Raw genomic sequence first — 12,828 nt, 5'->3', positions numbered from 1 at the left:
CAGAGGTCTCTGTGTTCCCAATTTACTCTCCTCTGGGTGGTTAGGTTAAGCTCCCTAACATGCTTCCTCTGCCAGGCTGCCCCCTTGCTCCAATGCCAGCAATAAACTCCCTGCCGCTGGGTCTGACCTTTACCCAGGCCCCTCCACACTCCATCCCTTCACTGGCAACTCCTCCCCAGCTGGGCTACTCTGCTCCAGCTGGTAATCAATAGTAATTTCAACATAGCCTTACTTTCAACAAACAAGGCCTAAGTTCCTGCAAGGGTCAAACAAATACAGAACTGATACTGTTGCTGAAGGAATAATAAGGCACACATTCCATTTTCAACACTGCCTCTTAAATTGGAACCAAGCTCCAGACCTTTGTTGACCTTCCCCAGGATCTCACTTGCATACCTCAACTTTAGACCTGCCTGCTCCTTCTCCCCCTCCCAGGCTTCCTAGAGCTGGGGCTCAGCCTGTCACCCTGGACACAGGAGTCCCTATGCTCACTGATGCCGAGACCGTCCTTGCTTAATGGGCCTCCCTGTCCTGGCCTCTTTGGCCCTGCCCATTCCCTCTTCCATAAGCTGTCTCCTTCTCCTCACCCAGGCAGTTCCCATCCTGTCCATCCTCCTCAGGTCCTCCTGTGGCCAGCTGGCCCAGCACATTCTTATTTTGTTTTCTAACAAATGGAACGGCCTTCCAACTGGCCTCCAGCCTCAAGTCTCCCTGTGGCTCTTGCCCACCTGGGCATACCACCACCCAGGCAATCTTCCTGAGGCATTGCTTTCCCTCTGCCACTCACCTTCACAGTTCATGATCCAATGGCTCCATGCTGCCTACTGAGACAGTGCCACCTACTTTATTGGCATTCAAGGCGCTCCTCAATTTGGTCCTAGCTGACTTTTCTAGGGTTTCTTACTCAAACTCCCATCAAATGGTCTACCTGTCATTCCCCAGACACATCCTGTACTTCTCTATGTCTATACCTTTGTTTATACCATTTCCCTTTCCAGAATGGCCTCCTCTGCTCCTTTTTCTGCCTTCCAAAATTCTTTCTGTTCTCCAAGGCTCAGTTCAAATGCTACCTTCTTGGTGAACCCCTCCTTGTTCCCTCCTGTTAAAATAGTATTTCCCTTCTCTCAACTCACATAGGGAAAGGGAAGGAAATAACATCCTTTAATACCTGCCAGGTGCTACATGTTAAAACATGTGCTTAGTCAGATAGATCCAGTTTGAATCCAGTTAGCTGTATAACCTTGGGAAGGGTACTACAGTGGGTTGAATGATGGCCTCCCACAAAGGTATGTACATGTTTTAAAACCTATGAATGTAATCTTATTTGGAAAAAAGTATCTTTGCAGATGTAGCTAAATTAAAGATCTCAAGATAAGATCATCCTGGATTATCCAAGCAGGCCCTAAATCCAATGACAAGTGTCCTTACAAAAGACATACAGAGTAGAGACACAGCGAGCAGAGGACAGGCCATGTGAAGATTGAGGCAGGGACTGCAGTTATGCAGCCACAAGCCAAGTGCAGTGCAATGAATTACTTAACATGACCCTCCTAGCCAAAGTCTTTGTGACTCACATACAATGACTGAGTGGGACTATGCAAATAAGGTGGATGGAAACCTAATGAAGGGATTGGTCAGTTTTGCCATCCTGCTAGACTTAGAATGAGCCATTCTAGAGGTGGGAAGAGAGAATCTCACCACCACTAGCAAAGAGGAGCCAGGAGTAGAGTGCATCCTTTGCACCTGGGATCTCTGAGCTGAGAAACTCCTGGAACTAGGAGACTGAGAGAGAGAGCTGTAACACCAAAGATGGCAGAGAATGGGCAGCAGCAGAGGCAGGAGACGGGCAAAAGACCAGCAGGAGATGGCGTGGTGGGCTTCCTGGCCCATGGAGTGAGAAGGCTAAGTGCCTTCAGGCAGGAACCTTGCTGGCAGAGTAGGGTGTCTCTGGGCACTTGGTGGAGATAGGTTTGCCAGCTGGAGGTTTACTGGCAGAGTAGGGTGCCTCTGGGCACTAATCAGCAGAGCTCAAAGTGCTCTGTAAGACTCATGGGGCAGAGGCCGGGCTTAGGGGCTGAGGGCCAGAGAGAGACCCGCTTGCAGGCATGGCTGAGAAGAGGATGTCCTGATCAAAGAACTGTATCCAGAGTGTTCCTGAACCTGAACTGTAACCTGTTACTTGTTTAATAAACCCCATAACTTCTGAGTATGGTCTGTGAGTTCTGTGTGGCAACTGCAACGAATTATTGAACTGAGAAGAGAGGTAGTGCGGAGGGTGGGACAGTTGGTGTCACAATTGGTATAGATAGTACAGAGAGGAGGCATGTCTGACCTCAGCCTCACAGGAATCAGTCTTGGGCTGTTGATCCTGATTCTCCTTCCTTCTTGTGAAGTTAGAGGAGGTCGGATGCCCTGCCATACCATTTTTGCACCAAGGAAGGCCTGGAACTACCAGAGGCCAGATGAAACAAGGATAATTCTCCCCTAGAGCCTTTGGAGGAAGTGTGGCCCTACTGACACCTTGATTTCAGACTTCTGGCCTCCCAAACTATGAGAGAATAGATTTCTGTTGTTTCAAGCCACCAAGTTTATGATAATTTCTTACAACAACCCTAGAAACTAACATAGTACTTACTCTCTTCGTGCGTCAATGTTTTGCCTCAAAAAACATAAAAACACCTACCTCCACCATTCATTCATTGGAACATTGAAATGCCTAATAAGTGCCGGGCTCTGTACTCTTGTGGTTATTCTGAGAATTAAATGAAATGATGCACAGAAAGGGGCTGGCACAAGGAAGCACTCAACAAATGAAAACTTATTAATACTACTGTTATTCAATTCAGTTTCTTAGAAGAATAAATTCCTTGGGGTGTTTCTGTTTAAAGGGGAAACACCACCTAAGACAGAGAACTGTCGCCAGCTCTGGACCCAGGCAGACTAACAACTGTTAAAGCACTATATGGCTGATTTGAAGCACAGAACATGACTATAATTTCTCAATAATTCACCAGTCAATACTGAACCGGTATCTTTGATATGACGAGGCTATCAAGGGCACTCAACAACAAGGCTCTTTGTGACCAAGAGAAAACTTCTAAGAGCTAATCTTCTTAGGAATCCCTGGGTGATACAAATGGTTAAAATGCTCAGCTGCTAATCAAAAGGCTGGATGTTCGAGTCTACCCAGAGGCACCTTGGAAGAAAGGCCTGGTGATCTACTTCTGAAAAATCAGCCATTGAAAACCCTATGGAGCACAGTTCTACTCTGATACAAGTAGGGTTGCCATGAGTCAGAACTGACTCAATGGCAACTAGTTCTCACTGCCACCTTCCATGATCTGGAGCAGACCCTTCTGCCTCCCTTACCTTCATACTGGACTTCCAGGTGCATCGTGCGCAGCACCTTCAGCACGCAGTCCACAATGCTGGGGTGTGTGGTTCCAATGATCGACTGACAAGACAGACAACAGGACAAGGTGGTTACTCTTCTGATCTTGTCTACCTGGAAGAACTGAAAAGCAGACTTCCAAACAGCTGGGTGCCTTGGGTGAGTGGAGGAAAGGAAGGGCAGTGGTGGGTCACTGGGTCTAGGTCCCCCACAGTAAAGGTACCTTTCTTCGAGAGTGCAGCAGAGATGGGCACCTGAGAATCTGCTGAGGTTGCTACTGAACCCTCTATCTTGGGAAGCATTAAGCTGAGGCTTGCTGGCTGAACTAGGAAACTATTTGCTGCTACAAGTGCAGCAACAAGGACTGCTACCTTGGCTGGGGGAGGGTGAGCACAGGGCAGGGAGAGTAGAACTCATCATGTGACCTTTCTGAACTCTTCTAACTCTGTTGTTGCTGCTGTGTGCCATCAAGTTGATTATGACTCATCAATGACCCTACAGGACAGGGTCAAACTGCTCCACAGGGTTTCCTAGGCTGTAATCTTTATGGGAGCACATCACCAGGTCTTTTCTTCCATGTAGCCGCTGGACTACTGCTTTTGGTTAGCAGCTAACCACTTAACCATTGTGCCATCAGGCTCCTTCCTCTAACACTAAGATCCTAAAAACTTCTGTTCCTCAGGAACCTCACCCAATCAGTCAACCCCTCTTTCCTGTCTCTTCAATCTTTATCCGTGCACTGCTTCCCTTCCTTTAGCATTTAAACATCCTCAAGCTTGCCCATATTTAGTGAAATTGTCCTCCTCCTCCTCTGTCTTCCCTGCTTGCTACTGCTCTTTTTCCTCCCTTTACACCTAAATTTCCCAAGAGAAGTCACTTCTTCATCCCCCATTCATTCTTTGACAGGCTGCTGCAATTTAATTCCTCTTGCCACAGGACATCGTCCTCTAATTCACCAAAACTTTTCCTGCTGGGGCCATCTTTCCATTCTACCTTTACTTAATCTCTTTGTTGTATTTGACCCAGCTGATCACGTCCCTCTTACGGAAACTCTTTTCCCTTTTCACATCCCACTCTCTCCTGTTTCCTTCTATCGCTTTTACTGCTCTTTTTTCAAAGAGGCACAGGGTTATGCTGAAAGAATAAAGGTTTTGGAGTTAGACTTGGATTTTAATGCCCACTTAGTAAATACCCTTTACTCAGTATGTGGGCTTTAGATAAGTCACTAAACATCTCCCTGAAGCTTAGTTCCATTATCTTTAAAATGAAGATAGTACTATTGCCTCCCTCAGCTGTTGTGAAGACTAAAAGGCATAATATAAGTAAGCCCCTAGCTCGGTGCCTGGCATGTAAAAAAAGGAGGCACTTAATAAATGGACACTGTGGAAATGATGATAATAGTATCTGTTTTGCGGGATCTTCTTCCTCAGCCTGTCTCCTAAACATTGGGGTGCTCCTTGGTTCTACCTGTGCCTGCCTTCACTTCTTACTTGGCACATTCTACCTGGGAGATCTTCTGTGGCTTCAGTTATCACCTCTCTGCTCGTGAAATTCAAACTGACATCTTCCTCTTGGGCATCTCTCTGGAACTTCTGGCCTTTATTTTCTACTACCCAATGGGCAGCTCTGGTATATGTCCTGAGTAGTAATTCCTACATCTAGCTAGGAGCAAGAATCATTTGGGGGAGTTTAAAATAGATAAAGAAAAGCATTACTAAGGCTCACCTCAGAGCGGTCAGTTCTCTGGGACAAAGGCTCAAGATTTAGTATTTTTTGAATCAATGACCCAACTTTCTCCTCTATAGGCAGCTTGGTCTGCTCCTCAGAAGGGCATCTGGGAACCACTGAGGCCCCTCAAATTTATTGAGTCAAAACCTAACTCTTCCCAAATAAAATCAGTTCCTTCTCTTTATTCCTGCTCTCTCCTGATGGTGGCACAACCCACCCAGGTTTCTAAGTCACTTTTGACTCCTTTCCTTTTACTACTCTGACTTAGTTATCCAGTGCTGCTATAACAGAAATTGGAGAATTTTGGATGGCTAATCTAAAAACCATCTTTTGAGCCTCTATCTCCTCCTTACTAGGCAGTGTTTTCATGTGGTCACTATGCTCTACATCTGACTTCCCTCATGTTCTAGGGCTTTGCCTGAGACAAGTGTGAGAGGCAACAAGAAATGAGGAGTGTTCCCAAGTACTGGAGACCTGAACTCTTCATGCTGGGCTGTCTACAAATGCACTATGATTCTTTCCCTAACAGATTGACTCCTTTAATCTTTTCTACAGTCCTTTCATCATCCTTGTTGCTTGTCTCAACCAGTTTTAAGTATGCCAACATCTTTCTGATCCTTAAGTAAACAGGACAAATCACTCTGCTTGGAGACATGAACTCTGTGCCCTGCCTTGGCCTCTTGGAAGTAACGCTGATTGAACAGCAGACATGCAGTGGGAGGCTGAGCTCTGCTTCTCATGCTGTGTGGAGCACAACTGCAGAAGATAATTGTAAGATTATTGCATTTGAATCAGAACCACAGGGCTGTGCAGCCTTGGCTCACCTGGGCGGTCCTGAGAGTCTGCAGGGACAGCTGCTGAGCTTTGGGGGACGCGCAGGGCAGCAAAGCTATTAGACCTTTGTACACCTGATTCTGGTACTTAGGATTACCATGGACCAAAGCATCCAACAGAACCTGCACTTCCTCCTGGGTCTCTTCTGACTTAGACTTGGCCAAAAATTCTGCTATGGACCGGACACCTGAGCAAAGAACAGAGGAAATGCTAAATTGGAAGGGATTCACGAAAACAATCCCTACTCAAGATTACATAATATGAAGTAACAGGATTAAGATCTATTCAACAAGGATGTTCAATCAAAGCAAAACTGAAGCTTAGTTCTTACCACTCTCTCGTTCTCCTTACAGCCTTGTTGCTGGAGGACTTTGTTTTAGCCTAGGTGTGCCAAAATCTGTGTTTTAAAAGTTAAAAATGGCTCTGCAACATGTACAAATAAAACAGGCTATTCTGATTGCTATCGGTTAACTATCACTGGTATAACCATCAGCAATTTACAAAGTGTTTTACCTTATTTAATCCTGGAAACTATACCGAGAGGGAGGCATTAGTCTCATTTTACAGATAAAAACACTAAGGTTCAGAGAAGCCAAGGGGAGGCAGAGACGAGAGCCATGGTGAAAGTACCAAAAAAACTAAACCCGCTGCCGTCGAGTCGATTCCAACTCATAGCAACTCTATAGGACAGAGTAGAACTGCCCCGTAGGGTTTCCAAGGAGTGCCTGGTAGATAGAAACTGCAGACCTTTTGGTTAGCAGCCATTTAACCACTATGCCACCAGGGTTTCCATGGTGAAAGTACAGTGTGTGAAATGCCTCGATAAAAGGATGCACGGGAGATGGCGCCTCCTCTACATGCCTCCATCATAGCACTGGATAGATTCTACTGGATTATATACCTTTTTCACCAGACTGTAAGCTCTCTGAGGGAAGGGACTGTATTTTATTTATTTTTGTATCCCCAGCACCTTAGCATATACCTAGAACACAGTCGGTATTCAATAATTTTATTTCAATTTTATTTCTAGAGTTATTCATACTGTACTTAATTCAACAAAGGACTTTAGGCAACTGTGCAACAAATCTTTGTTGAATGGATGCATGAAAGAGAATGTATTAAAAAGGGAGAAGTGTTTCCAAAACCACCATTGATAGATTTCAGCAAACAATCAGGAAAATCATAAATCCGCGTCTTCTGGTGGTAACACAGACAGCAGCTAATTGAGTGCGCTGTATAAAATTTTTCCTGCACAACCAGTTCCAAGATGTGTTTTCCTGTAGCAGTGGTGGGTGCTGCTACCATTTCATCCAGGCCCCTAGGGAGACACAGGGACTCAACACCCTTGTCATGCACAGTACCCACCATAGCTTTCACAAATGAGCTCCTTGTACTTTCTGCCAGAATTCGCAATAAGCTGAAGTAGCTTGATGGATTCCTTCTTGTGCTCCTCCTTGATCTTCTCCAGCCCAAGTATTTCCAAGAGTGTTAGGACACCTCCAACCTCAAGGAATTCTATAAGGTACCGATTACTATTCAGAAAGGATAGAAGAGTAGAAATAAAACACTTGTCAAGTCCTTTGGCACTAGCCTTTCTAAGGGATCTCAATCTCCTTTCTTCACATACTTCGCCATTCTACCCAAGAAAACCCCCCAATATGGGTCAAGTGATACAATAGTTTGGAAATTCTTCCTTTCAGCAGGAAATTAAAAGGCGAATACAGTGACATTTCTTGCCTTGAGATTCCTAGCATCTGTTTCCCCTTTTTCTTGTAATAGCACCTCAATTTTCCCTTGGGGAATCACCCATTCAGCACTCACAGGCCATGTGGTTTTAATGACAGGACCTATCATCTTCCTGACTGAAATAATTGGTTTAGGGTCAGACATGTGACCTAAGTTGTTTCAACGAGGCTCAAAACCCAGGACTTTTTTGTAACCCTTGAGAAAGATCTGTTTTCTTTTTGGTGTGGCTGAGATACAAGGGTGTAAGCCTGGAGCTTCTGAGGATCATAGCACACAGAGGCCTATGAATACTGACAGCAGAGCAGAGCAGAGCTGAGCTGAGGAATGAAGAAAAAGAGAGACAGACCAAGTTCTGATGACACTGAGCCCCGGATCCAGTTGCAGACACCACCGAGGCTTCCCCTGCTCCACTGCAATTTCTCCCTTGTCTCAGCCTGCCAAGGCGCATGTGGAAACCAAGATCTTGGCACATGCACAGGGCCTGAAGAGCCATGGCCCCAGACTTGACCCTGAACCTGAACTTCACTGGAGAGGAAATATTCTTCAGCACACAGCTACAGCCGAGCCCATTTGTAAAGCAAAAGTTCCCTTCCTTTACAAAGGATGCAGCACCTGGATCTCCAAATATGGACATGGGAAGGATTGGGGTGTCAGATTTTGGGTGCCAATCCCACCCCTTTGGGACTGGAGGGGACAAAAGCTCCAAGCTCCCCTGGGGCGGGGAGTGCACATGGTCTTTCGGCTGCTAGGCTCCTTGTTGCTCCTTGTTTGCACAAACAATAAATTTCTACTTTCTGTTTCCCTTGTAACTGGTGGTGTGGCGTGTGCCTTATTTTGATCAACTAACAGGACAGGATAAGAACCCTCATTTGGTTACATACTCAGGCCAGAAATAAAGATTCCCAACTTCTGGGTTTTTCGGTTAAGTGAAATTTCCCTTTTTCCTGAATCTACTATGAGTTGTTTTCCAGTAATTTGGAACCAAGACGGTCCTGACTAGTAATGTGTCGGTGGAGAACATCGGACAGAGGAGCAACTAGAGCAGAACCACGGCTGACTCTACTTCTGGGCCCATCCTGAGGGCTCCTGGGAACCCACTGATAGCTAGAAGTCATGAATATCAAGGACGGCATGAGCCCAATATGCCACTGAAACCCTGGAGTCTCTCTAGAACAAATCTTGCACTCACCTGCTTACAGCTGACAAGAAGATGCCAATGGACTTTAGCAGCTTATCTAAACAACAGCCAGTCATGTAGCTGGATGACAGGTTAAAGAATGAATTTCAGGGTGGTTTTTTCACACAGAAACTAGATCCTGTGCCTGATCCCTGGTAGCACCTACTGCCCAGAATGATCAAGCAGCTGAATTGTGCCCTTTACTTTCAGAGGGGCCACCAGGCTGAAGGGGAAGTGGCCACACACAGGTGGTGGAGAGAAGGGAGTGCTGGAAGGCATGCTTACTGCTCTCCTGGAAGCTGTCTCTGGGGTAGTTCAGCTTCTGTGGCTCTGACAGGCTTCCTAGGGAGCAGAGAGGCTCTGATAAATAAAAGGTGCATTGAGAAAGCTTGGGGTCAATTTCCCAAGTGTCTCTAAGCCATGACCATCACATCCTTGGGTCACAGCACAGTATATCGCTTCATGCTTCATTCTTAAGCCCTCTCCGAAAATAATCAGCTTCATCATTAATTCTCAATTTTGTACTTGCTCAAAAGTTCTACACTGGAGGTCACTATCTTTATGAAGAACTGCATGGCCTCCTAATAAGAATAACAAGGAGATGGTGGAAAAATTAAACTCTGATGTAAAACAACCTCAGTATTTAATGTTATTTTTTAATGTGAGCCTTTGCAAAAAGCTTCATTATAATAAAGCACCCAGAGCATGCATCAGCTCAGATACAAGGTATGAAATCAAGCCACAACAGAAAAGGAACCAGTCAACAATTACTAGGCTCATAACACATCACAGGCTCTTAGAACACTTAAGAAATTAGCTGAAATTACTGCAGCTCATGGAGGATGACTGAGAGCTTCCAAGACTGATAAAGGCTAATGTAATGGGTTGGAGGTAATGGTGCTTTGTTGGGGGGCGGGGGAGAGCAGGCATGAGGCAAATTATCTCTGCTGCACCCTGGTTCCCAGGATGCCAATAGAAGTAGAGACAGATTGGCTCATTAGGAAGGGCTCTTTACTGCAAAAACAGTGTTTGCTCTGGAGCCAGGCACCCCTGCCTGTTGCTGCTACCCACCCACATTGCATTCTTTCTTCCTACATTGCCCCCACTCCAGCCCCCAGCCCCTATTCTGTCTCCGTACATTCCCTTCTTTTCTTCAGTTATCAGCTAGGCTGACCAAATTTTGTCACATTCTTTTTCCTCTGTCTCAGGCTAGCCTTATTTTCCATGTTGTTGTTGGGTGCCACCTTTCGGCTGGCAGCCAAGCTCTTAACCACTGCACCACCAGGGCTCCTAAACTAAAGCTAGACTGGAAAGTAAGCCACACGGATCAACTGGATAAACAAATTGTGATATATCCGTATGATGGAATATTACTCTTCAATACAAAGGGACGGACTACTGAACTAATACATGTAACAACATGGATGTAACAACATGTTAACCTTTTGGTTAGCAGCCAAGCTTTTAACCATTGCACCACCGAGGATCCTTCTCGTTTTCATAGCCACTCATTATATGTATTTCTAGCCTATTATTTCCAGCAATTAGAAGGTTGCAACAATACCAGCAGTAGCTAATAAGTATTGAGCATTAATTATGTGCCAGGCACTATGCTCACTGCTTCACTTGCATTGACTCATTTAATTCTCAAGACAGCCCCGCAGTGGGTGCTATTAGTATTTCCATTTACCACTTGAAACAATCTCAGCCAAGTTAACTGATAGAACCATCCTGCCTGTAGACAAATGGAGGGAGTAGGGCCATTTATGTAGACTACCTCCTGCTATCATGTAGAAAGGAGCCCTGGTGCAGCAGTGGTTAAGTGCTCAGCTGCTAACTAAAAGGTTGGTGGTTCAAACCCACCAGCTGCTCTGTGGCAGTCTGCTTCCATAAGGATTTACCATCTTGGAAACCCTATGGGACAGTTCTATTCTGTCCTATGGGGTCACTATGAGTCGGAATCGACTCGAGGATAATGGGTTATCACATAGAAGGTGCAGCTGCAGGTCTGTACTATCCACTGGGGGGGGTTGGGGGTAAGATACTGCAGTACAGTGGATGGCAAATAGACTTTGGGTCAGGCAAAACCAGCTGCCACTGAGTCAACTCCAGCTCACGGAGACCCCATTTGTTTCAGAGTAGAAACTACACACCAAAGGGTTTTCAATGGCTGTGACCTTGTGGGAGTAGATTGCCAGGCCTTTCTTCTGAGGCATCTCTGGGTGAATTTGAACTGCTAACCTTCGTTAGTAGCTGAGCGCTTACCATTTCTGCCACCCAGGGACTCCTGGGTCAAAAGACCCAGGTTCAAATATTATTTCTGCTGTTTTCTAGTAAATTACTCAACCGTCTCAAGGTTCACCCTTTCTTATCTATAAAATGGGATAAAACCATTCACCTATTAGTGTTAGGCTCAAATGAGAATATATGTATAGTACATAGTTCAGTGACTAAAACATAAAAAAGACTCAATAAAGGATAACTAATAATTTTGTCATTATAATATATAAATCCTCAGTTTTACTGATCTATTCTAAAAGCTCAAGGCTAAAGGAATTTGAGGCTTATATGGTTGCCAATTTTGCAAAAGATAATGATATTAAATTGATTTGTTTTCCTTCAAAACCCACTAGAACTAGATGGCCAGGGAGAAGTGGGATCACAAATTCAAAATACTACATCACTTCAGCCAGTTGATTTTATCTGCTGTATGACAAGGTCACAAAAATTAAGAAATTATGAATAATTTTAGGTGTAAAAACTGAATATACAACTGTATATTAAAAGTGTGGCTCAATAAGCATTTACTAAGAATTCATTAAATGTTAGGCACTGTGATTGTCCTGGTGGTGCAAATGGCTAAGTGCTCGGCTGCTAACTGAGAGGCTGGCGATGTGAACCCACCCAGTGGCTCTGTGGGAGAAAGACCTGATGATCTGCTTCCGTAAAGATTACAGGCAAGAAAACCCTCTGGCGAAGTTCTATTCTGTCACATGGGGTCTCCATAAGCTAGAATTGACTCAATGACACCTAACAACATGATTGACACCTAGGATATGGAGAAAGATACAATGCCTAGTGTATTAAGTGCAATGATTGAGTAAAAAATGAAATAGGCTGAAGATAGGATCCTTGGAAACACAAACATTTAAGGGATGGGTAGAAAAGGCCCTGCAATAGTGACTGAGAAGCAGCAATCAAAGAGGGTACAAGAGGGGAGAGGTTAGGAAGGGGATGGTGGCCAAGCAGGGCCAGCTCTAGGGTAAGGTGAGTGAGGCACCTGCTTTGGATACGAAATTTAAGGGGGTGTCAAAACAAAACAAAACTCAGTAATCAAGATAAATAATATTTCAATGCAACATTTAAAAAAGTAAAAATTAATGCAAAAGAATGCCATGATGAAAAAATATTGAAATTTTAAATAAAGACAGGATCTGGCCCTGTACCTATGGAAAGACCCTGCCTCACTTATCTCACCCTATGGTCAGAGAATGCTGTCAGGTAAGTTAGAGAGTGAAGAAGGTACCCTAGATTTGGCCTATGAGAGGTTGTTGATAACTTTGTGAGGTTAGTGCCATGAGTCGTGGGAGAGAAGTCAGACTACAGGTATTGATATTTCTCAAAGCATGATCTGTGGACCACCAGGTTGCTTGTTAAAAATGAAGAGTCCAGGGGCCGACTCTCAATCTACTAAATCAGAACCTTGAGGTGGGTGGGGAGGTAGGCTGGTAATCTGTAATTTAAATTATGCACATTAATCTCTAAGAACATTATGTACACTAATGTCTAGAACTGTATTCAATGGTATTCCCTTTGGCCTTTGTTCTGGCCCTCTGTCTGATTAATAATTTTTTTTTTTTTTTTTTTTGGCCTTAACAAAGAGGAGTTTATTCTCTCACACTCTTGTAGGTGACAAGTCCAAATTCAGGGTGTCAGCTCCAGGGGAAGTCTT

The 12,828-nt window shown here is 44.7% G+C and overlaps 1 protein-coding gene across 1 annotated transcript in view; it reads right to left on the bottom strand.

Annotated features, from left to right (window-relative positions):
• Positions 1–2,974: 2,974 nt before the first annotated feature.
• ARMH1 (armadillo like helical domain containing 1) overlaps positions 2,975–12,828 on the bottom strand; it is a 39,041-nt gene continuing 29,187 nt past the window's right edge. The window contains exons 4-7 of the mRNA XM_023554319.2: positions 8,889–8,957; positions 7,319–7,485; positions 5,944–6,140; positions 2,975–3,454 (exon numbers count right to left, since the gene is read on the bottom strand). Of these exons, the coding sequence (XP_023410087.2) occupies positions 3,305–3,454; positions 5,944–6,140; positions 7,319–7,485; positions 8,889–8,957 (583 nt within the window). The 3' untranslated portion in view covers positions 2,975–3,304. The remainder of the gene's footprint in view (positions 3,455–5,943; positions 6,141–7,318; positions 7,486–8,888; positions 8,958–12,828) is intronic.

Source organism: Loxodonta africana, chromosome 3, assembly GCF_030014295.1.
Source record: "Loxodonta africana isolate mLoxAfr1 chromosome 3, mLoxAfr1.hap2, whole genome shotgun sequence".
Classification (NCBI taxonomy): domain Eukaryota; kingdom Metazoa; phylum Chordata; class Mammalia; order Proboscidea; family Elephantidae; genus Loxodonta; species Loxodonta africana.
This window is presented reverse-complemented; position numbering and strand designations above follow the sequence as displayed.